At 48.4% G+C, this 26,678-nt stretch overlaps 1 protein-coding gene across 1 annotated transcript in view; it reads left to right on the top strand.

Moving 5' to 3' along the window:
* LOC119970944 (ovochymase-2) overlaps positions 1–26,678 on the top strand; it is a 126,763-nt gene that overhangs the window by 76,617 nt on the left and 23,468 nt on the right. Inside the window, exons 13-14 of the mRNA XM_038806055.1 lie at positions 11,309–11,439; positions 17,646–17,739. Of these exons, the coding sequence (XP_038661983.1) occupies positions 11,309–11,439; positions 17,646–17,739 (225 nt within the window). The remainder of the gene's footprint in view (positions 1–11,308; positions 11,440–17,645; positions 17,740–26,678) is intronic.

Below are 26,678 nucleotides of genomic sequence, written 5' to 3'. Positions count from 1 at the left end.
AGTTTGGTTTACAATCTGCAACTGCAAATTAAACCCTAAAAAATATCATGGAGCAGATGCCAGCAATCAGAGTAGGCTGGGCAAATTCAGCAAACAGGCAATTTATTTTTCTTTGAGGGGATGCGGGAATCAATGGAACATAGAACATAGAACATAGAAAAATACAGCACAGAACAGGCCCTTTGGCCCACGATGTTGTGCCGAACCTTTGTCCTAGATTAATTTTTTTTTTATAAATGTTTTTTATTGAGTTTTCATGTTTTATATATGACAAGTTAAAAATTATTAGAGAGAGAAAAAGAAAACACAAAAATTTAACATGTATATTTACAGGTAAGCATCTTTATAACAACAGTTGTGGCCGCCCCCTTTAGCCAGCATACATATTTTACATTCCTCAATATGGCCGAGGCACATGTTTATAGGCATTTATTTATAGTTTGGTTTTGGGCCTTTTTGTCCGAGATTAATTATAGATTATCATAGAATTTACAGTGTAGAAGGAGGCCATTCGGCCCATCGAGTCTGCACCGGCTCCTGGAAAGAGCACCCTAGCCAAGGTCAATACCTCCACCCTATCCCCATAACCCAGTAACTCCACCCAACACTAAGGGCAATTTTGGACACTAAGGGCAATTTATCATGGCCAATCCACCTAACCTGCACATCTTTGGACCGTGGGAGGAAACCGGAGCACCCGGAGGAAACCCACACACACACGGGGAGGATGTGCAGACTCCGCACAGACAATGACCCAAGCCAGAATCGAACATTGGACCCTGGAGCTGTGAAGCAATTATGCTATCCACAATGCTACCGTGCTGCCCTTAAGAACAAATTAATCTACACTCCATCATTCTACCGTAATCCATGTACCTATCCAATAGCCGCTTGAAGGTCCCTAATGTTTCCGACTCAACTACTTCCACAGGCAGTGCATTCCATGCCCCCACTACTCTCTGGGTAAAGAACCTACCTCTGACATCCCCCCTATATCTTCCACCATTCACCTTAAATTTATGTCCCCTTGTAATGGTTTGTTCCACCCGGGGAAAAAGTCTCTGACTGTCTACTCTATCTATTCCCCTGATCATCTTATAAACCTCTGTCAAGTCGCCCCTCATCCTTCTCCGTTCTAATGAAAAAAGGCCTAGCACCCTCAACCTTTCCGCATAAGACCTACTCTCCATTTCAGGCAACATCCTGGTAAATCTCCTTTGCACCTTTTCCAAAGCTTCCACATCCTTCCTAAAATGAGGCGACCAGAACTGCACACAGTACTCCAAATGTGGCCTTACCAAGGTTTTGTACAGCTGCATCATCACCTCACGGCTCTTAAATTAAATCCCTCTGCTAATGAACGCTAGCACACCATAGGCCTTCTTCACAGCTCTATGGCAACTTTCAAAGATTTATGAACATAGACCCCAAGATCTCTCTGCTCCTCCACATTGCCAAGAACCATACCGTTAACCCTGTATTCCGCATTCATATTTGACCTTCCAAAATGGACAACCTCACACTTTTCAGAGTTAAACTCCATCTGCCACTTCTCAGCCCAGCTCTGCATCCTATCTATGTCTCTTTGCAGCCGACAACAGCTCTCCTCACTATCCACAACTCCACCAATCTTCTTATCGTCTGCAAATTTACTGACCCATCCTTCAACTCCCTCATCCAAGTTATTAATGAAAATCACAAACAACCGAGGACCCAGAACTGATCCCTGCAGTACGCCACTGGTAACTGGGCTCCAGGCTGAATATTTGCCATCCACTATCACTCTCTGACTTCTATTGGCTAGCCAGTTCGTTATCCAACTGGCCAAATTTCCCACTATCCCATGCCTCCTTACTTTCTGCATAAGCCTACCATGGGGAACCTTATCAAATGCCTTACTAAAATCCATGTACAATACATCCACTCTTTACCTTCATCCACATGCTTGGTCACCTCCTCAAAGAATTCAATAAGACTTGTAAGGCAAGACCTACCCCTCACAAATCCGTGCTGACTATCCCTAATCAAGCAGTGTCTTTCCAGATGCTCAGAAATCCTATCCTTCAGTACCCTTTCCATTACTTTTCCTGCCACCGAAGTAAGACTAATTGGCCTGTAATTCCCAAGGTTATCCCTATTCCCTTTTTTGAACAGGGGCACGACATTCCCCACTCTCCAATCCCCTGGTACCACCCCTGTTGACAGGAAAGCCCAACATTTGTTGTCCTTCCTTAATTGCCGTTGACCTCAATGGCTTGCAAGGCCATTTCAGATGGTAGTTAAGAGTCAACCACATTACTGTGGGTCTCAAGTCACATAAAGGCCAGACTGGATAAGGATGGCAGATTTACCTTCCTAAAGGACATTAGTAAACCAGATGGGCTTTTACAACAATCGATAAGCAGTCTTAGTTTCACTTTTGCTTTTGATCAGGGCACACACACACAGTGCTGCTGCTGATGGTTTGAAGCATTCTGTGTGTTCTCATGTGCCTAGTTTAAATAAATGAACCTAAACATATTTATCCAGTTCCTTATGAGTAATTGGTGCTTTTATATTATTATAACATCAAGACAACTATTACTGGGACTAGCTTTATATTCCATAATTTTATTAACTTGAATTTAAATTCTACCAGCTGCAATATAATGGTACAACATAATGAGGGGACATTCAGCTACCAAAACAGCTGCCTGGGCCTGTAGATTACCAGCCCCACAATACCATCTCCATGCCACCTCTTCCCCGCTTTAGTGTCCAATGTTCCAACTAATGATCCCTACCAGCCAATTGGACTGATTATAATTGTCTGTAAACTAGCAATTGATCTGAAGCAAATGGAAATATTGTGAATTTCAAATTGATTTAAATTACATGTGAACAGGGTGCTCTCTTTGTTTGGGTAGCCAATGCTGGGATCAAGCACTCCCAGGTGAGATAGAATATGACTATATGGAGAGTAAAGCCCTAAAACAGAGGACTGCTTGCCTGCCAAACAACAGAAACAAAAAAACAACAGATAGAACTAAGTGATCCTCAAATCAACAGATTAGGTCTAAACTCTGCCCTCCTACCACACCTAGTCATGATTGGTGGTGGACAATTAAACAACGAACTGGAGGAGGAGGCTCCTAAAATATCCCCAACCTCAATGATGGGGGAGCTCAGCAGTGCAAAGATAAGGCTGAAGTATTTGCAGCCATCTTCGGCCAGATGTGCCGAATAGATGATCCATCTTGGCCTCCTTCTGAGGACCCCAGAAATCTTTAGACATTTAGATTCACTCCACATGATGGCCGAGATTCTCCGATGCGGTGCTGGGTCGGAGAATCCCGGGGGGGGGGGGGGCGGGGCGCGGGGGGGCGCGGGGGGGCCGCGCGGGGGGGCGCGCGGAGGGGGGGCGCGCGGGGGGGGGCGGCGCCCTCCACATGATGGCCGAGATTCTCCGATGCGGTGCTGGGTCGGAGAATCCCGGGGGGGGGGGGCGCGCGCGGGGGGGGGGGTGGGGGGGGCGCGCGGGGGGGGGCGCGCAGGGTGGGGGGGGCGCGGAGGGGGGCGCGCGGGGGGGGGGGGCGGCGCCCTCCACATGATGGCCGAGATTCTCCGATGCGGTGCTGGGTCGGAGAATCCCGGGGGGGGGCGCGCGCGGGTGGGGGGCGCGCGGGGGGGGGGGCGCGCAGGGTGGGGGGGCGCGGAGGGGGGGCGCGCGGGGGGGGGCCCGGCGCCCTCCACATGATGGCCGAGATTCTCCGATGCGGTGCTGGGTCGGAGAATCCCGGGGGGGGGGGCGGGGGGGGGGGGGCGTGCGCGGGGGGGGGGGGGGCGCGCAGGGTGGGGGGGGCGCGGAGGGGGGGCGCGCGGGGGGGGGGCCGGCGCCCTCCACATAATGGCCGAGATTCTCCGATGCGGTGCTGGGTCGGAGAATCACGGGGGGGGGGGCGCGCGCGGGGGGGGCGGGGGGGGGGCGCGGGGGGGGGGGGCGCGCAGGGTGGGGGGGGCGCGGAGGGGGGGCGCGCGGGGGGGGGGGCCCGGCGCCCTCCACATGATGGCCGAGATTCTCCGATGCGGTGCTGGGTCGGAGAATCCCGGGGGGAGGGGGGGGGGGCGCCCCGGCACCGGCACCGGCACCGGCTTCCTCATTCTCTGGCGCCGATTCTCGGGTGCACGTGGGATTCCCGCCGTGCCGGTCGGGGGCCGTTGACAGCGGTCCTCCCCGGCGATTCTCCAGGCCCCGATGGGCCGAGTGGCCGACGGGTTTGGCTGTGTACCGCCGGCGTGGGTTACTCGGGTCCCACACGGCGGGACCTGGAAGGTAAGTCTGGGGTCCGTCCTGGAAGGGGGGGGAGGGGCGGGGGGCGGGGTTGGCACGGTGGCCTCGTCCGCGATCAGGGCCTACCGATCAGCGGACGGGCTGGTTCCGTGGGGGCCTATTTTACTCCGCGCTGGGCCCCTGTAGGGCTCTGCCATATTGCCCGAGGGCAGGCGCGGAGAAGGGAACCCCCGCACATGTACATATGTTCACACTCACTGCATGTATATATGTTAATATTGGTCTATTCTTGTAAATACGCTCATGTATGTCATCCAAACATTAAAAAAAGGGAGATGTCATGATATGCAGGCACACACACACTCATAATGATATACAGACAAGCAGCTAATAGACACAGAGAACAGGACATGACCAATAAGCAGGCAGGACACTCAGGGGTGGGATCTGACTATAAAAGACACGAGGCACTCACACTCCGCCTCTTTCCACTGATGAACATCTAGAGAGTCAGTCAAGGGTGTTGTTACAATCTCACACCTCCACCACGTGGCTAAGAGCTAGTCTGTTCAATCAGACAGAGTAACCACACTTAAGTTAGCAGAGTGCCGAACTCACAGAGATCTGTGCTAACTGTGCTATTAGTTCAATAAACCTGATTGAACTAACTTCAAGGTCTGGAGTATCTTTCTGATCTAAACTGCATCCAGTTGCAGCCAGAGTTAGACCAGCGTACCTAACACGACATGATACCAGGAGACTCCCAATTTAAAGTGGCTTACCTCAGTCCGTTCCGTGACGACCAGCAAATATAACCGGACACTATGAAGAAGATTCAGGCTCTTCACCGGCTCAGGACCTCCGGCAATCTCAGTGCCAACTGGCAGATATTCAAGCAAAAGTTTCTGCTGTACATCGAAGCCTCAGACCTCGAGGGTGCGTCTGATGCAAGAAAGATCGCGCTTCTCCTCTCAACAGCGAGTGCTCAAGCCATCGAACTCTTCAACTCGTTTAACTTCACCAAAGGCCAGGACAAGACAAAGTTTCAGACCATCCTGGACAAGTTCGATAGACACTGTGAAGTGGACACCAATGAAATCTTCGAGCGCTATATATTCAAACAACGTCTTCAAGGTAAAGATGAATCTTTCAATGCCTTCCTAACTAGCCTCCGCCTGCTAGCGCTGTCCTGCAACCTTGGTGATACTGCTGACTCCATGATTAGAGACCAAATCATGTTTGGAGTTCACTCTGATTCTCTGAGAGAGCAGCTCTTAAAAATCAAGCATACGACCCTGCCAGTCGCATTGAAACATGTGCAGTGCATGAGCATGCAAAAAATCGGTATGCCCAATACAAATCGGCTGAAAATAAGAAACTTGTCTGCCACGAGGCAGAGAGTGTGCAGGCCATCTCTCGGATGCAGCGCCTCAGCATTGAAGACAGCGGCCATTTTGCGTGCTTTTCCCAGGGCAGCACGCATGCGCGATGGGAACGGGATAACGAAGTGGCCGCCACCCATACTGCGCAGGTGCAGACATCTGCCAACTGCACTCCGTATGTGCGACAACGTACACAGCGTCATGATGTCGACGTCATGACATGCCCGAACTGTGGCAATGCCCACTTAAAGGGACACTGCCCTGCAAGAGGCAGGCGATGTATGAACGGCGGGAAGCCTGGACACTATGCAGCCTTGTGCAGGTCTGCACCACCAGTCAGAAGCCAGCGCTCCCAATTAAGACGACGGCGCGTCCAGAATGTGCAACGATGATGACAGGATTCTGATCCTGGCAGTACAATGGATCCAGAGGACGAGTGCCTGGAGTCCGCCTACCGAGTGGGCATCATCACCACATGTGAACATGCCACACCTAACTCATCTCGCGTTCAGTCCATCCTCGCTGTGGAGTCGGAGGACGAATGGCGTGCGGTTATGCAGGTCAACCGCTGCTCCATCCAGTTCAAGCTGGACAAAGATGTTTCTGCCAACAGCCTCTCACAGGCAGGCTTCAAACGCATCAAGAAGCCCCCCAAGGTCCTTCCAGCAGCCTGCCAGCTCCTGGACTATAACGGAAATGCCATCACGGCACTGGGGTCCTGCCATCTACTCGTCTCCAACCGGAGCACCTATGCAAGGTTAATGTGAACTCCAAACATGATTTGGTCTCTAATCATGGAGTCAGCAGTATCAGCAAGCCAGACAGGGCATCCCTACTGGGCGCGCATGCCTGCAAACAGCTAAACCTGGTGCGGTTTATTCAACGATATCCTCCAACGTGGATCTTCAAGCTGGCATTGACGACATCCTTGCTCAATATCCAGATGTGTTTGGCGGGATGGGCACTTTGCCATATCGATACAAGATCCTACTGCGACCGGATGCCAAGCCAGTGGTCCACGCACCTCGCCATCCCGGCTCTGCTGAAGGAGCACCTGAAGGAACAGCTCAAGGAGCTGCAGCAGCAGGGGATCATTTCCAGGGTAACCGAACGGACTGACTGGGTCAGCTCGATGGTGGTGGTTAAAAAACCCTCTGGAGACCTGCGCTTGTGTGTTGATCCCAAGGATCTCAACCAGAATATAATGCGTGAACACTTCTTCCTGAAGTGGAAGGAGCTCACCAGTGAGATGGCACATGCAAGGATTTTCACAAAGTTAGAGGCGTCACATGGATCTGGCAAATCCAGCTGGATGAGTCCAGCAGAAGGCTCTGCACCTTCAACACACCGTTTGGCAGGTACTGCTATAACCGTATGCCGTTCAGCATCATCCCGTCATCAGAGATATTTCATTGCATCATGGAGCAGATGATGGAGAGCATCGAAAGGGTTCGTGTGTACGTGGATGACATCATCATACGGTCCACGACCCCTGTGGAGCATATTTCCCGTCTCCAGCAGGTATTCCGCTGTGTCCATGCCAATGGCCTGAAGCTGATGTTGGGCCAAATGTTGCTTTGGCATGTCGACACTCAAGTTCCTAGGAGACCAGATCTCTCAGCAGGGCGTGTGCCCCGACACAGACAAGGTCAAGGCCATAGCAGCCATGGAGGTTCCGGAAGACAAGAAGGCGGTATTGCGCTTCCTGAGCATGATCAATTTTCTGGGCAAGTTCATCCCAAACATGGCCTCACACACCATGGCTCTACGAAACCTAGTGAATAAGTCCACTGCCTTCGAGTGGAAGACGGCCCATCAGGCAGAGTGGTTGGAGCTGAAAGCCAGGCCCACCACTGCACCGTATTGGCATTTTTCGACCCAGACAGGGAAACGAAAATCTCGACAGATGCGAGCCAGGATGGCTTCGGTGCGGTCCAGCTGCAACGTGATGACACCTCATCCTGGGCACCGGTTGCCTACACATCTTTCACGACTATGTCTACGGCCTGCCGACATTCACAGTCGAGACGGATCACAGGCCCCTGGTCCACATTATCCACAAGGACCTTAATGACATGACGCCTTGGGTGCAGCGCATTACCTAGCCAATGGCTGGCAAAAAGGGCAATGCCCTCAATTTTACAATGTAAAGGACGACCTGACGGTGGTTGATGGTATCCTCCTCAAACTGGACCGGATTGTAATTCCACACAGTCTCCAGAGCTTGGTGCTCTGTCAAATCCATGAGGGTGTGGAAAAGTGAAGACGCAGAGCCAAGCAGGCTGTCTACTGGCCCGGAATAAGCCAGGACATCGCGAACATGGTCCTTAACTGTGCGACCTGCCACGCTTCTAGCCAGCGCAGAGTAAGGAGACATTTCAGCAGCATGAAATCGAAACCTCTCCGTGGTCCAAGGTTGGCATCGACCTCTTTCATGCAAATGGTCATGATTACGTGTTAATCATTGATTACTTTTCCAATTACCCTGAAGTCGTGAAGCTCTCAGACCTCACATCTCGGACGTCATCAAGGCCTGTAAAGAGATGTTCTCCAGGCATGGTATCCCACTCACTGTCATGAGTGACAATGGCCCATGCTTCAGCAGCCATGAATGGTCTCTGTTTTCCCAGTCGTATCAGTTGAAACACGTCACTTCCAGCCCACACTATCGGCAGTCAAACGGAAAAGCTGAGAAAGGGGTGCACATAGTGAAGCAGCTCATCTACAAGCCACTGATTCTGCATCTGACATTCACCTTGCACTGCTTGCGTACAGGGCGACCCCACTGTCCACTGGCATGTCGCCAGCTCAACTCCTAATGAACAGGGACCCCCGACCGACACTCCCAGCCATACATGTGCCCCACCTGGATCACCTCCCGTGGCTGCAGAAGGTGCAGCAACTCCGAGACCTGCAAAGACAGGGCTATGATGCTCATGCTTTCAGCCTATTTACCGTCTTATCCCCGTTAGACACTGTTCGGGTCAAGATCCCTGATGGAGGTCGGTCAGCTCCAGCTGCCGATGTTCGACAGGCTGCCGCCCGCTCGTATATTGTGCGTCTGGCTGATGGTTCTGTTGTACGATGAAACAGATGGACACTGCGCAAAGTTGCCTGCCCACAACCACATTCTTCTCCGTTTCCTTCTGTTGTTTTGCCACCTCCTGATACCTCGACTCATGAGGCCACCAGTCAGGCTTCAATCCCGCCCATCAAGTCCCCGCCACCACCTCTCCGGCGGTCAACCAGGATCAGATGCAAGCCACTGAGACTGGGCTTATGAACATTTGTTCTGTTTGCTATGTTCTGTGTTCTCGCATTAGACAGTTGTTTTCACATGTACATATGTTCACGCTCACTGCATGTATATATGTTAATATTTGTCTATTCTTGTAAATACGCTCACGTATGTCATCCAAACATTAAAAAAAAGGGAGATGTCATGATATGCACGCACACACACACTGATAATGATATACAGACAAGCAACTAATGGACACAGAGAACAGGACATGACCAATAAACAGGCAGAACACTCAGGGGTGGAATCTGACTATAAAAGACACGAGGCACTCACACTCCGCCTCTTTCCACTGATGAACATCTAGAGAGTCAGTCAAGGGTGTTGTTACAATCTCACACCTCCACCACGTGGCTAAGAGCTAGTCTGTTCAGTCAGACAGAGTAACCACACTTAAGTTAGCAGAGAGTCGAATTCACAGAAATGTGCTCACTGTGCTATTAGTTCAATAAACCTGATTAAACTAACTTCAAGGTCTGGAGTATCTTTCTGATCTAAACTGCATCTAGTTGTAGCCAGTGTTAGACCAGCGACACAGCCAGTCAGCCTAATCTCAGTGGTGGGGAAACTATTGGAAGCAGTTCTGAGAGACAGAATTAACTTCCATTTGGAGAAGCAGGGATTAACCCAGAACAGTCAGCATGGTTTTGTTAAGGGGAGGTCATGCCTGACCAACTTGATTGAATTTTTCGGAGAGGTGATCTGCTGTGTAGGTGAGGGAAATGCATTTGACGTTGACTACTTGGACTTCAGCAAGGATTTTGATGAGGTCCCACATGGGAGACTGAAAGCCATGGAATCAAAGGAAATTTGGCAAATTGGATCCAAAATTGGCTGAGTGGTAGTAAACAGAGGGTAATCTTGAAGGGGTATTTTTCAGACTGGAAGCTTGCGTCCAGTGGGATCCGGCAGGGATCCTTACTGTTTGTGATTTATATAAATGGTCTGGATATGATTGTAGGACGGTTAATCAGTAAGTTTGCAGATGATACGAAAGTTGGTGGTAAATAATGAGGAGGATAGCCTTAGATTACAGGAGGATATAGACAAGCTGGTCAGATGGGCTGATCAGTGGCAAATGGATAAATATGAAGTGATGCACTTGGGCAGAACAACAAGGCAAGGGAATATATGATGAACAGCAGGACCCTGGGAAGCACCGAGGATCAGAGAAGCCTTGGTGTGTAGGTACACCTCTCCCTTAAGGTAGCAGGGCAGGTATATAAAGTGGTTAAGACGACATATGGCACACTTGCCTTTATTAGCCGAGGTATAGAGTTTAAGAGCAGGGAGATTATGCTGGAACTATGTAAAACATTGGTTAGGTCGCAGCTAGAGTATTGTGTGCAGTTCTGGAATCCACATTATAGGAAGGATATGATCGCACTGGAATGGGTGCAGAGGAGATTTACCAGGATGTTGCCCGGGCTGGAGAGTTTTTGTTATGACGAGAGATTGGATAGGCTGGGGTTGTTGTCCTTGGAGCAGAGGAGACTGAGGGGAGACATGATTGGGATGTATCAGATTATGAGGGGCATAGATAGAGTAGATTGGAAGGAACTTTTCCCCTTGGTGGAGGGATCAACCTCGCAGGGGGCACAGATTTAATATAAGGGGCAGGAGGTTTAGAGGGGATGTGAGGAAAAGCATTTTCACTCAAAGGTGGGTGCCTGAAAGGGTGGCGGCGGCAGAGATCTTCATAACATTTAAGAAACATTTAAGAAGATGTGCACTCTCAATGCCAAGGCAAATGCTGGAAAATGGGATCAGAATAGTTAGATGGTTGTTTTTGACCAGTGCCGATGGGATGGGCCAAAGGTCATTTTCTGTGCTGTAGACCTCTATGACTCCATTACTTATTTTTTGTTAAAATAGGTTATGCAAGAGGATATTTCAGGGTGGTGTTCAAAATTGTGAAGGGTCCCTGTAGAGTAAATAAGGAGAAATTGTTTCCATTGGCTGGAGGGTTGTCACCAGAGAACACAGATTTAAGAGAATTGACTAAAGAACCAGACTGGAGATTTGATTTTTTTTTAATGTAGTGAGTTTACCTGATCTGTAATGCAATGCCAATGTGGAAGCAGATTGAAAAGAAACTTTCAGAAAGAAATTGGATAAACACTTGAAAAGGAAAGAAAATACATGGCTACGGGGAAAGAGCAGGGAAAGGTGGGACAAATTGGACAATTCTTTCAAAGGGCCAGCAATGTGCAATGGGCTGAATGGCTTCCTTCTGTGCTATAAAATTAAATGGTCCTTCCTGTTGATTCTAGGTGAAATGAATATGGAATATTTCGGCTGAATCTTGTTTTATTTGAATATAACCTGCAAAATTCTCCCCTCCCTCCACCCCAGTGTCAGGCTGTGGGTCACAGGAAACTTTATCAAAGCGAGGTGTGATCCAAAGCATTCAGTTCCCTCAACAGTACACAAGTAACACTCACTGCCGATGGCTGATACAAGCTCCTGAAAATCACGTGATTAAGGTTGGTAATACTCCATTCAGATTGACTAATGTTTCTGCAGCTATTAGCAACTTACATCTTAGTGTACCTACTGTAAGCTTTTCCTATAATTTCCAATGTTTACATTTGAAATGGGAGCTGTGACATGGAGTCAGACGTGATACAATAAGGGTCTAGTAGTTATGTTACTGGACTACTAATCTATAGGCCTGTAGTAATGACCCGGGCACATGAGTTCAAATCCCACCTTGGCAGCTGGGGAATTTAAATTCAGTTAATTAAACAATTCTCAGCTAAAAAGCTCACAATAGTGACCTGAAACTACGGAATTGCTAGAAAGCTCCATTTGATTCAGTAACGTCCCTTAGAGATGAAAATCTGCTGCCCTTGTCCGGTATGGCCTCAATGTGATTCGAAACCCACAACAATGTGGTTCACTCTTAATTGCACTCTTCACATTGAGGGAACCTTCCACTGTGCTAAATGGGTAGAGACTTCAAACAGATCTAGTAACTCAAGACTGGGCATCCATGAGGCGCTGTGGGCCATCAGCAGCAGCAGAATTGTACTCAACCACCATCTGTAACCTCATGGCCCGGCATATCCCCCACTCTACCATTAGCACAAAGCCAGGGGATCAATGGATATGCAGGAGGGCATGCCAGATGCAGTACCAGGCATATCTAAAAATGAGGTATCAACCTGATGTTGACAGGTGGGCAGCACAGTAGCATTGTGGATAGCACAATTGCTTCACAGTTCCAGGGTCCCAGGTTCGATTCCGGTATGGGTCACTGTGTGTGCGTGGGTTTCCTCCAGATGCTCCGGTTTCCTCCCACAGTCCAAAGATGTGCAGGTTAGGTGGATTGGCCATGATAAATTGCCCTTAGTGTCCAAGATTGCCCTTAGTGTTGGGTGGGGTTACTGGGTTATGGGGATAGGGTGAAGGTGTTGACCTTGGGTAGGGTGCTCTTTCCAAGAGCCGGTGCAGACTCGATGGGCCAAATGGCCGCCTTCTACACTGTAAATTCTATGATAATCTATGTTATGACACCAGTTGATGTTGTAACTGGACAGGAAGATCCCAGAATGGAACCCAGGCTCAAAAGACAGTAACACTTTTACTTTTTTCATAAACCATGAACAGAGTCACAGGACCGCTAATTAGTTTTAAAAACAAGAATAAAAAATTATTAAACATGAAAACATTGGATTATGATACAATACGCTTTTATTTTTAGATTTGTTTTTTTAAAGCTCCTTAAAGTTACAAAGCCAGAGCACAGAGTGGACAGGGCAAACTCTTAATCCATCAAATTGTTTGCTCCAAAAATCACTTCAGATTCAATTGGAGCCAATTCATGGTCTCCACAAGGGAGACATACAAGATCCAAGCTGACAAGAAAAGGCATGGAACCTCATCTTGGGCTTGGGCTTGATCTGACGCTTGATCTTATCCAAAAGACCAAGAAGCGATCCCCCTTAACAATTACAGAATTACAGAATTTACAGCGCAGAAGGAGGCCATTCAGCCCATCAAGTCTGCACCGGCTCTTGGAAAGAGCACCCTACCCAAGGTCAACACCTCCACCCTATCCCCATAACCCAGTAACCCACCCAACACTAAGGGCAACTTTGGACACTAAGGGCAATTTAGCATGGCCAACCCACCTAACCTGCACATCTTTGGTCTGTGGGAGGAAACCGGAGCACCCGGAGGAAACCCACATGCACACACGGGGAGGATGTGCAGACTCCGCACAGACAGTGACCCAAGCTGGAATCAAACCTGGGACCTGGGACCCTGGAGCTGTGAAGCAATTGTGCTATCCACAATGCTACCGTGCTGCCCTAGGTTAAACACTGATTGCAAAGTACATCTTAATCTTCAATGGTCTTATTAACACAAATTCCATTTTAAACATACAAGGTGACTATGGGAAAATATACCCTTTACTCTGAACCTCTGTGGATGTCTCCTCAAAATCCCCCCAGATGATTATCATGTGGGAGATTCCAAACTCCACAATTAAAAATATGCTTTAAAATCTTCTCTCATCATTTTGCTTACCCTCAGAAGTTTGCATTCTGAAAGTCAGACCAAATTTTCCTTAAACAAAGTTCCCGCTCCACTTTTAGCAGCAAATCCAGCCCAGGACTTCACACCAATCCCTTTAGGATTGCCTTCATCCTAACTGCTTTTACACTAACTCTGAGATCCAGCCACTGATTTCTATAGTTATTTCAACTCATGTTCTACAGGCTGTAATAAAATCTCACAAACCTGATAATCACTTAAGATATCTTTCTAAAGTCTCAGCCTTCTTCTCAGCTTGGTCTGTCTTTACTGAACCGTTCTCTGGTCTAGTATCTTTAACCTCCTACTTCTTGGAAACATCTCTTAATTTCTCTAGTTTCCTTAACTAGCTGTCCTTCAGATCTCTGCACTTGTTTTCTTAACTATGACTCAATTGTATGGCTTTGCTTCCAGCAAAGCTGAGAGAGATATTCACTCTCTAGCCTTCTTAGCCAATTACTTCCAGGAGAGCTGTGAGAGCTGCCTTTTCTCTCACTAATTATCCCCAACTGCTATCAAATTAGCTAAACTAAAACGTGAAAGCTTCTCTACCATACAATGCCCCAGTTGCCAGCAACGCCCAGAAGCTTATGCCTTTTATTTATTCTTTATTCTGTAGACCTCTCAGACACAATAGAAACATAGTTGGATCTTAGCCAACCCCCACACATTCATGTCCAGCATGAATCTAAATGTAGATTTTACCCTTCCAGGTTCAGAAATATTAAATTAAACCCACATAAAACTATACCTTATTGCAAATGTTTAACAATACAAATATAAATCCTTTAAAACGACCTTTGTTTTCCTAACACATCTCAGTTCCATTCCACACTGTAAAGGTTTCTCCAGGTAGTGTCCGAGGCCCAACCATCATCAGTTGCTTCATCAAAGACCTTGCTTCTATGAAGTCAGAAGTGGATGTGCTCGCTGATGACTGCACAATGCTCAGCGCCATTCACGGCTCCTCAGATACTGAAGCAGTTCATGCCCAAATGCAGCAAGATCGGGACAATATCCAGGCTGGGGCTGACAAGTGACAGATAACATTTGTGCCACATAAGTGCCAGGCAAGGGCCATCTCCAACAAGAGAGAATCTAACCATCACCCCTTGACCTTCAACCAAAGCTGAATCCTTCACTTTTAACATCCTGGGGTTTACCATGGACCAGAAAGTGAACTGAACTAGCCAATTAAATACTGTGGCTACAAGAACGGGTTAGAGGCTAGGAATCCTGCAGGAAGTAACTCAACTCCCGATTCCCCAAACCCTGCCCACCATCTACAAGGCACAAGTCAGGAGTGTAATGGAATACTCTCCCCTTGCCTGGATGAGTGCAGCTTCAACAACACTCATGAACCCCGACACCATCCAGGACAAAGCAGCCCACTTGATTAGTACCCCATCCATAAACATTCACTCCCTCCACCACCGACGAACACTGACTTCAGTGTGTATGATCCACAGGATGTGCAGCAGGAACTCCCCAAGGCTCCTTGGGCAGTACCTTCCAAGCCCACAACCGCTATCATCAAGAAGGACCTGAGCAGCAGACACATGGGAACAACACCACCTGGGCATTTCACCACCACTTTTGTGAGGGCAATTAAAGATGGGCAATAAAAGCTGGCCTAGCCAGTGACTCCCACACCACGTGAATGAATAAGAAAATGTACTCAAGGACAATTAGGGATGGGCAATAAACTATCCTCGGAAGCAGTGCCCAAATCCCAGAAACAACTAATAATAAACAATTGGTTGAAAATTCAACCAAGTTTCAGTACACAGAGTGTTTACTGCAAAGAAGAAAATGATCCATAAACCACAAGCTGACTTTTGGCCTCAACTCTTGTTCTCTAACACCTTAATACTAACACTCCACTGGCCGTATAGTCTCAGCACATTGTTGTACGGCTGCCTGATTCTTATCTTACTTGCTGACGACCTTGGGCTTATGCTGGGCCCTCCACACCTCCCTCTAACAAGGATTACACATTCTCACCATTGACTTTGCCAGATCCTTAACATTATGTTGTGTAATCGGGTCGCTGCATCCATACTTAACCAAACCCTTTCAGTAGTTTATATAGGTTCTACCTTGACCATTCTGCTGTTGTTACAGAAATGTTACATTCCTTATAAGCATGTGCTGTTTTTGTTAATGTTTAATTTATTTCCTACCGGCATGAGTTGACTATATGTTGATTGAAAATGGCTGGAAAAGTTCATACACTGGCGAGAAAAACATGTGGGCTAAACGGAGGCATAAGCAACAAAATCATGCCAGAACTTTGTAAATGAATTGTTATGCCTCAGCTGGAGTATTTTATATATAACTCTGGGCACCAAACTTCGGGAAAGATTTAAATCGGGCAACTTTGGGAAAGATCTTTGAAAAAATACAAAGGAAGTTACCAATATTTTTGTTGTTTTCATTTATTTAATATTGAGCTACTCACGGGTGGTGGACTAAACATGTTAATTTTTAAAAAAAAATCTCATTCCTGGTGATCAACCCCGATTATAAGAAAACTGCAGAGAGATCTTGTGACACAGTGATAGTCTCCCTGTCTCTCGATCAGAAGCTCTGGGTTCAAATCCCACTTTAAGACTTGTAGTCTATGGAAGATGTTTTCACAATGTGGCCAAACAGATTGATTATCAGCCAGTAAATCCTGCCAATGTGCCTATGTCAGATGGTGAGATTTTCCTGGTCAACCATTCTGCAGAAGGCAAAGCATACTCATGGATCAATCCAATGGAGGTCCTTGATCATCAATGCTCTCTTAGGGCATGATACAAGGAGGAATAAAACTGCACCAGGATACCACCCTTATATATACCTCGAGGATTTTTTTTGCAAGGCAAGAAAGCAAAATAAACAGTTAATCCAATTACACTGGTTTGTAGAAGATTTTACATTTGATGATATGGGTGGCACAGTGGCACAGGCTATCACTGCTGCCTCACAGCACCAAGGACCCAGGTTTGATTCAATCTTGGGTGACAGCCTGTGTGGAGTTTGCTCATTCTCCCCGTGTCTGCTTGAGTGTTTCCCGGTTTCCTCCCACAGTCCAAAGATTTGGAGGGTGGATGGGTTGGCCGTGCTAAATTGCCCCTTGGTGTCCAAAGGTTAGGAAGGAGTTACAGGTTTGCGGGGGAGTGGGCCCAGGTAGGGTGCTCTTTTAGAGGGTCGGTGCAGACCAGATGGGCCGATTGCACTGTGGAGACTCTATGATTCTATGATATGTAAATCTGACTGAATGGCAACTGCAGCAAAAAATGCCAATTCAGAAAACAAGGATAATTATGTTTATTTGTGCTTGGGATGTGTATGTCACAAGGAAGGCTAGCATTTATTGACCATTCCTAATTGCTCTTGAGATAGGGGTGATGGTGAGAAGACACATTCCTAATTGAGCGACTTGCTGATCCATTTCAGAGGGAGGTTAAGAGCAGCCATATTGCTGTTGATCAAGAGTCACAAATAGATCAGACTGGCTAAGTGTGACAGATTTCCTTCCCCAGAGGACATTAGTGAACCAGAGGGGTTTTTAATGGTAATCCAGTCATTTTGTAATCGCCATTACTGAGACTAGCTTTTTAATTGCAAATGTATTTAACAAAGAGAATTTAAATGAACTTGCCGTTAATTCCCTTACTTGTGCCTTTTGTTACCAGTGCAGTAACAGAACTACTATGCTACCGTACCCATCATTTCCACAAAGGTAGCTTGGGTGGAGGATAAAGGCTACCATAGTGTAATTGGGTCAATTGAGCCTATAGTTTTTTTTTTAAGTACCCAATTCATTTTTTCCAATTAAGGGGTAATTTAGCGTGGCCAATCCACCTAGCCTGCAGATTTTTGGGTTGTGGGGGCGAAGCCCACGCAAACACGGGGAGAGTGTGCAAACTCCACACGGACAGTGACCCAGAGCCGGGATCGAACCTGGGATCTTGATGCCGTAAGGCAGCAGGGCTAACCCACTGCGCCACCGTGCTGCCTGCCTATAATTGGGCCTATAATTGTACTGTATATCCTCTGCAGTTAGATAGGAAGCATTGATTTGAGGAGCAAAATAATGGAGTTGATTTACGAAGAAATATTCCGTAATATATAACCGACTCACCAGAATCTTCCCTTGCAGCTGGAATTTGAGGATTTTGAAATGGAATTGTCCAACAATTGTTCCAAAGACCTGGTAACAGTACATGACACCTGGACCGAAAGTAATCAATCAGGTAACGAAGATCTGAAATCAAATGCGGTCTAAACAGGGGAGTTGTGCTAAAATTTTCCACCTTGGCTTTGGGATTTTAAAAAATCATTTGTGGGATGTGGACATCGCTGTCCATCCCAAATTGCCCTTAACTGAGTCTTTATTGTTAAATTTTGACCATTTTATACAAAATTACAAAACATACAAACAAAAACCCTGCCATCAAAGCCCCTAGCCACACTAGCACTCAGCGGTATTGCCACCTCCAGCCCATCAGGATATGCCTCTGTGCCACCAACAATGCTAAGGCAAGGACATCTGCCCCCGCACCCATTCGAAGCTCCAGCACAACTGAAGCCCCAAAAATAACCACCAAAAGGCAGTGGTCTAGCTCAATATTTGGGACTGCCAACTTGGACTTGAAAAAGGACCTCCAGAAACCTACCAATTTAGAACAGGACCAAAGCATGTGTGGGTGGTGTGTGGGACCCCTGGAGATGTGCTTGCACCCCCTCAAAAAAAAGACTCACTACCTTTAGCTGGATAAATCACAGTCTCACATACGGCAACGTGACTTTCACCCTCCACAGCCCCTCACTCATACCTCCACTTCCAGTATTGACCCCAAGTCCTCCACCCATTTAGCCTTCACCCCTTCCACCGACCGCAACTCTTCCCCTATGATCCATTCATACATGCCGGACACACTGCCCTCCTCCGACCCCGAACAGGAGTGAATCGTCTCCAATAAGGATGAAGGTGGCACCACCGGGAAATCTGAAAGAAAACTGCACCCAATTCCCCGCCACCTGGACCCGTAAGTATCGAAAACTAGTTCCCGCAACCCCCCCCCCCCCTCCAATGCATTGACCAAAAAATATTCACTATTCCCTCTGTTCAGTGTGTAACCAGAGAAGGCACCAACGGCGGAATTTTCCCATCAGGAGACAAACAGCCGACGCTGGAGTGAAACCCGGAGTGTTTCACTCCGGCGTCGGAGGCCGCTCCTCGCCCCCTAGTCTCCCATCCCCAGGGGGCTAGGAGTGGCGGCGCGTCAATTACGCGCGCCGGGCCTTGACGACCGCGTCAAAGCGGCACCGCGTAAATGACGTCACCCGCGCATGCGCACATTAGCCAGCGCCAACCCACTCATGCGCGGTTGCCGTCCTCCTCGCGGGCGCCCCGCAAGGAGCGGCGGCATGTGAATCTCGGGCGCCAGGCCTTGACGCTTGCGTCAAAGCGGCGTGCCGGGAATTACGTGGCCGTCGGCGCCTAAATGACGTCAGCTGTGCATGCGCAGGTTGGCCGGCTCCAGCCCGTCTTCCCCTCCGCTGCCCCGCAAGACATGGCGGCTTGATCTTGCGGGGCGGCGGAGGGAAAAGAGTGCGTCTTTTAGAGACGCCAGCCCGATGATCGGTGGGTACTGATCGCAGGCCGGACATCTCCTCAGCACGCCCGTGGTGCCCGATGCTCCCTCCGCCCCCCCCACAGGCCCCACAAACACCGGTCGCGCGCTGTTCACGCCGGCAGTGACCAGGTGTGGTTGGCGCCGGCATGAACTGGTCGGGTTTGGCAGGCCTTTTGGCCCATCCGGACCGGAGAATCGCCGGTCGCCGTGAGAAACGGCGAGCAGCGATTCTCCGAGCGGCTTGTCGAAAAATGCGACACACCATTTTGGGGGGGGGGGGTTGGGAGAATCGCATGGGGTGCCAGGGGGCGTGTTGTGATTCGCCTGGCCCTCCCGCGATTCCCCCCCCCTCACCGGGCGTGGGGTGTGGAGAATCACGCCCCGAATCTCTGACAAATATACACAATATACCCTATAGGTGACCCCAGCACCCTAACACACAGCAGCAAATCATCTGTATATAATGACAGCCTATGTTCCACTCCACCTCTAAAGATCTCACACCACGCATTTGAGTCCCTCAAATCAATGGCTAATGGCTCAATTGTCAATGCAAACAACAAAGGAGGCATTGGACACCCCTGCCTCGAAACCTGATTCAACCGAAAAGACCCCAAGTTCATGGTGTTGGCGCAAATACTAACAAACTGGGCTGTACACAGCAACCGCACACATGACTTAACTGAGTAACTGGCCAGGCATTTCACAGGGCGGTTAAGGTTCAACAACACTGCAGTTTGCCTGGAGTGACATGTAGGCCACACCAGTTAGGATGGTAGTTTTAATCTCCTAAAGGACATTCGTTTACACAATGGGTTTTTATGACAATCTGGTAGTTATGCACTGCGGAATCCTGTTGCAGCACCTGGTGTCTTGTCTGCCGGCTGGAGAGCTGGCAAGAAACCCTTGCTGCCTCCTTTGGCAAAGAGGGCCAAACCACATGCCAATTGGCATTGCCCAGGCCACAAGCTCACCTTCCATCCCCTGGGATCAAAATCTCAGGGTTGGAAAGCTCACCCACCAAGAACTGCCAGTCAATCAGAGGTCAGAGGGAAGCTGCGGACTGTTACTGGAATCACAGGCACCAGAGGCCCAGTTTGCAGAGCAACCTTACCATTTGTATGACATGTGGGCAGATAGAGAGTGTTTCATGGGATGAGGGGAGGGGGGCCACTGAGAGCCTTTAGTTGAGACTTTGGTTGGGACCACTCCCAGTGTCCCCAACTCCAACAGTGGTGACAAACTGGCTGCAGAGTTTTACCTGTCCGCATGCTAAATAGCAACAGGACCACTGCAGCTGGGTTAATACCAGTGGCGCAGCATCATGAACTAGTCACTTGAGCCTTAATTGATGGGAGGGTGGGTAGATTATCCTTGGGCCTTCCCACCAGACCTTAATTCTGACAGAGCTAGGGAGGTGGCAGGGTTCAGGTACGCTACAATTCGACCGATGTAAGTACCCTTCCTGCCTCCATGCTCGCCACCAGTGAGAGCACAAGATTCTGGCCAAGATCACTGATGATTTTAGTAATATAATATCAGATTTATTTATTAAAATTTCTCATCTACCATGGTGGAATTTGAGCTCAATTTCTGACTCATCAGGCCAGACATCTGTAATATTCAGTAAGCCGTAGAGTGTGCTATGTACTCCATGAGTCCAGCTGCTAAATGTAAATTCTCTGTGAGGGAGAGGTAGAGTGTGAGGGCCAAATTTTTGTTCCTGAGTTGGGTACACAGAGTAAGGAAATTTCATGACTCTGCAAAACGCACCTCAGGTGAAAGTGGGGTTGTTGGGGGAAGGAGTGGGGACACGGAGTTGTGCGGGAGCTAACTGCAATCATTACTGCTGCCCTGGAAACTTTGCAGAGGAAGGAGCTGCTGAGTGCCTTTGTCCTCTGAGACTTCATTAGAATTATAGTAAAAATGTTAAAACAAAAAGAGCCATCTAGCCCTTACCCTCCATACATTTCCCATGCCCCACCCATTGCCAACTCACCCCCTCATTTCCCTCTACTCAATGCCCATGACTCTTCACACCTTGCATGCCAACCTATCCATTCTGTATCGCTCTTCATATACTCCATGATATCCTATGGTCCCTACCCACTTACCATGGTCCTTCATAGCCCCTAGACCAATGCATGCCAATCCATTTCCCCCTTCCTACTACCCTTTTCCTTTACTCCCTCCAGTTTCCACCATGGGCAGACCTCGGGTGCCATGCTGAAATGAAATAAAATTAAGTTCTAAGTATTTATTGCAGACCTCACTCTATTTAACATAAAATGCAGTCATTGATAAAAGCCCACTTAATATATTTAAATCCTTTCAAGTCCTAAATTCTCTTTACAAAAACAAACATTTCCTTTTGAGTACTTAAAACCTCATGAAAACAAATATTTGTATTCAAAGCCCCACATCAAAGACAGATAATCTCTTTATGACCACTTGGAGCAGTCAATAAAACTGTGAACTTCCAGGTTCCCTAGTATGATAACAATAGGTTGTGGCATCAGTCAAGCAGAAATCATACTATAATGGTAACGCTTAGGGTTGTGTCAGCAACATATATTGAAACTTAAAGCACCAATTATTTTGGATTGCACACTTTTTGCTCCAAAAATTTAAAGGGCCAGGGATTTAAGTAACTTAAAAGCTTGTCAGTTAAATGGGCCTTATCCATTTTTTATGCACAATCATGTCTACTCATAACAATCCCAAACAGGTACCTGACCCATCTCAAAGGATATTTTGCCTCTTTAAATAACTCCTCAAATGTCCAAGCACGCGTGTTATGTTTCAGAAACCTGGGGCTGGATTCTCCGTTTTTGGGATTATGTCCCCACGCCGTCATGAAAACTATGGTCTTTTACGCCAGGTAAACCTGCATCAAAAGGCCACAGATTCCCTGTACTGCTGGGGGCTAGCAGGCAGCCATCATAGAGCCCGCAGCTCCAGCTGCTGATACGACCCCCAGCACTTCCGGGTCAGAGGCACGCATGCGCATGGCGGCGGCCTCCAGTAGCCGCGCCACACTCCATGGCGGACTCAGCCCGCGGACCTGGACCGGCAAAATAGTGCCCCCCAACGGCCGCTCGCTTGCCCCGGACTGCCCGCACATATTGCCCCCAATCCAGAATGAAGTCCCCTCCTGCCCACCGATCATCTCTCCCCTTACTGTGGCGGCCCCGACTGAGTCCGCAGCTGCCACATGACGATCCCGGGCGGTGTGGCTAAATGTCTAGCTGCCTCCGTAAACTATGGATGGGCAAAATCCATCCTGCCGCAGCAACACCTGCCCCTACACCATCAAGTGAAATTGGTGAGTGATGGGTTTGGGGAATGAGTTTCCAGATTCTGGGTTCCAGCACCACTTTGGCTAAGGCGCAGAGTCCAGCCACATCAATACTATAGAAAAGAACAAGTGAGGTACCTAGGAGTAATGTAATTGGTCTTCAGTGGAAGCGTTTTATATTCCTCTAAATTCTTGCTTATATTTGAATCAATGGTAAGAAACATAGCGTGGAATTTCCCCCAAAAGTGATTAGAAGTGTCATTTCTGGCGCATAAATTGGTGTCAATCATGCCTGAACAGCCTACGCAAATCTGAATGTAATCTTCCCACACTTAGTCATTTTTTTGCAGGAGCCATATTTTATTGGAGGGAGCAACTTTTCATATTTACCTCCATTTAAATGAATGATAATCAGGTTCATGCCCTCACTGGGAGAGCCCAGGAACACTAGAATAGTTTGGCGCCCTGCGCAAATCCCGTTTTAGGGCTCATCGGGTATTTTCCCAACAGAGTGGGATTTAAGCCCGGTGCAAAGTGACTGTAAAATCACCCCATAGTGTGTGACGTGAATGGTGCAGCTCATTCACTATCACCTGTTTTTTGCAATGTACACATTAGCTCCGTCCCATAGTGTTTCTTCAGTTAGTTCTGGTTGTGTGTGTTTGTATCAGCTGAAGAGAGACACACAAACCTCAACTGAACAGAGAGATCAAGGACTAGATTATCCTGGAAAAAGGAATGTAAGTTGTTGCTGTTGATGTTCAAATCGTCCAGCAACTTGCGATGAGCAAGAGATAGAAGCCGGGATTCTCCCAAATTAATTCGTAGTGCTGTCGCCAAAGGGAAAATCGGTACATTTCCAACCGGCCCAGGCAGCGCTAATCACGTGCTGTTCAACAGCACTTTGAAATTTTTTGTAGAGGGGCAGGTATTGCATTGACCTTAAGAGAGGTGTTACCTAAACACGCTGACAGGTCCTAATCCTCAGAGATCAGGGTACCCTATTTAAACGGAACCCCGATCTCAGAACAACACTGCAGCACTCGCCCCACCACGAATCGCTGGCAAAGTCCCCCCCCAACAATTGCTGGCAAGCCACACCTTGAGTCACTGGTAAAGCCCCAACAGAATCACTGGCAAAGCCTCCCCCCACACCCCCCAATCACTGTCAAGGCCCCCACCTCCGAAATTGAGCAACATCCTGATGTGGGCTTCAGCCCCTTCCCCTCTTCAGGCTCCCCAACTTCAGGCCCCTCCCCCTTGATTGACAGGTCTGGGCTATTTCACAGGTCACAGGAGGGATTAGCTTTGTTTATTTTTCTTGCTCTTCACGGTCCATTTGTTCTGAAGTGCTTTCTCCTGTGAACAGGTGTTGTTTCTAATTGCAGTGTTAATCAAGAGTCTTGTGAATATAAACAATGCAGCTCATCATGTCCAGTGGTTTGATAAAGTTAAAGGAGAATGAAATTGTCTCTTATGCGTTGGATATCCTCGAAGTGCTTTTTCCAGAGGGAAAACTTTCACCATCATCTGGCCGATCTTGAACTTGCCATGTTGGGGAAGGCATCAAAGGGTTTTAAGGCTACAGAGGGAAGACTTTCACCTTCATCTCACAGATCTTGGAACTTATAACAATAATAATAAGCTTTCTAATAAGCTTACATTAACACTGCAATAAAGTTCCTATGAAAAGCACCAGTTGCCACATTCCAGCGCCTGTTCAGGTACACAGAGGGAGAATTTAGGTGTATGTCCAATTCACCTAAATCTTACATGGTGAGAGAGACATCAAAGGGTTGTAACACATCAGAGGGAAGACTTTAACCAGAACCTTTTTTAAAGTTTCAAATCCAGAGCTGAGTCTGGACAGGGGTAAACCCCTAAACCAGCTTCTTGCCTACCCCAAAAAACAATTCAAATGGAATCCAATTCATGGTCCCCACAAGACAGACATGCCAGATCCAGGCATTACACCTGACCTCACGCTCATCTTAGCCAAAAGGCCGAGAAGCAATTTTTTTTTTAACTACAACCTGACGTGCTGAAAGACGGTTTAATGATTTTCAAAGCTACAGAGGGAAACTTGCCACATGACACCCATCCCGGGAATCGCCCTGACCTGAGCCCTTCCGGCCCAGCCTGAGCCCCACCCCCCCCAAACCCTATGTCCTCCGGAGGACCCTCCTTGGCACTCTGGAGATAAGTGTAGAGTGAGAGTAGATATGAAGTATTCATCCCACTTCTCCCCCTCGGTGTCCATGGCGCCTGATCCCCGCTTTTAGGGATTAGTAGTGAATGTCACCCAAGTGATTTCTAGCTGGGGGTGGGGTGGGGCGGCAGGAGCATCCTGGGTGGATGGAGCATTCTGCTTCAAACCCACTAATTACATAGAACTGAATGGTAATTAGTTTGGATCAGGTTCTCGCCCTCTTCTTAAGTTCATAAGAAATAAGAGCAGAATCACGCCATTTGGCCCACCGACTCTGCTCTGCCATTCGTCATGGCTGATCTCAACATGGCCTTAACGCCACCGTCCTGCCTGTTCTCCATAACCCTTCAACCCATCACCGATTAAAAATCTGTGTAACTCCTCAAATTCACTCACTGTCCTTGCATTCACCGCACTCTGAGGTGGCGAATTCCACAGATTTGCAACACTTTGGGAGAGTAGTTATTCCTCAACACCGTTTTATATTTGCTACCTCTTATCCTATGACCTCTTGTTCTAGAATGTCCCACAAGAGGAAGTATCCACTCCACGTCAACTTTATCCATACCTTTTATCATTTGTATATCTCAATTTGATCTCCCCCCATTCTTCTAAATTCTATAGCGAATAGGCCTATTCTGTTCAATCTCTCCTCATACGACAAAGTCCTAGGGAGCTATTCTCCCCCCCCCCCCACGCCCGACCAACGCCACGAATCGCCGCTCGCCGTTTTTTATGGCGAGCGGCGATTCTCCGAGGCCGATGGGCCGAGCGGCTGGGCCTTCACGCCCGTTTCAACACGGCAGCAAATACACCTGCTTGCTGCCGTCATGAAACGGGCGCCAGATGCCCGTTTGGGGCATCTGGGGGCCCGATTGGCATGGTCGTGCCAAGGGGGGCATAGGCCCGCGATCGGTGGGCACCGGTCGTGGGTCGTGCGTCCGTAACAGACACACTCTTTTCCCTCCGCCGCCCTGCAAGATCAAGCCGCCACATCTTGCGGGGCGACTGAGGGAAAAGACGGCAACTGCGCATGCGCGGGTTGGCGTTGTCCAACCTGTGCATGCGCGGATGACGTCATCGGCCGCGTCAGCCGGCGTGACGCTTGACGTGCGGCCTTGACAACCGTCGTCAAGGCCGTGACGCACGGGGCCGCGCTCCTAGCCCCGCCCGGGGGGAGAATCGGCCCTGGAAGTGGGAGTGAAGGCTGCCGTGGGTCACGGCCTGTCCCACGGCAGCCTTTACGATTCTCCGCATTTGGATTCTCGGCAGCTGTCCGGTTCTCTGGTAATTAAAGCCTTTGAATTACCAATCTTCTCTCCTAAGTCGTAATTGAGGGTATCTCAATTTAATTACCAGAAAACCAGACAGCTGCCGAGAAGTGTGCTCACAGCATGCTGCCCAGTGAGCATCACCTTATATACAGTTTCCTGGGGGCGGAGCCAGAGGCGGAGCCAGAGGCGGAGTCCCCCAGGGTTCCAAGCCGGTCTTAAAGGGCAAATGTATTAAAGGCAATGTACAGTTACAGCAGTTATACCGATACCATTCATCACAGCCTCCAATGCCACTACATCTTTCCGCAAATAAAGGGACCAAAACTGTGCACAATGCTACAGGTATGCTTTCACCAGTGCCTTGCATAGTTGAAACACTTCCTTATCTTTGTACTCTATTCCATTTGCTATAAATGCCAACATTCCATTCACTTTCTTTGTTATCTGTTGTACCTGCATGCTAGTTTTCTGTGACTCATGAATGAAGACCCCCAGATTCCTCTGCAACATAACACCCCAAAGTTTCTCCACATTTCTCCCCATGGGTGGCATGGTAGCACAATGGTTAGCACTGTTGCTAACAGTGTACCTGAACAGGCATTGGATTGTGGTGACGAGGGGCTTTTCACAGTAACTTAATTGCAGTGTTAATATAAGCCTACTTGTGACACTAAGAAATATTATTGGTAGATTATTATTATTATATAGATAGATGGATGTGATCCAATGGCCAGGCTGCACCTGAAAGGCAGCGTGCTGTGGTGCAGCGTTG

Source organism: Scyliorhinus canicula, chromosome 9 (assembly GCF_902713615.1).
Source record: "Scyliorhinus canicula chromosome 9, sScyCan1.1, whole genome shotgun sequence".
Classification (NCBI taxonomy): domain Eukaryota; kingdom Metazoa; phylum Chordata; class Chondrichthyes; order Carcharhiniformes; family Scyliorhinidae; genus Scyliorhinus; species Scyliorhinus canicula.
Note: the sequence above shows the minus strand (reverse complement) of the source record. Positions and strands in the feature narration are given on the sequence as shown.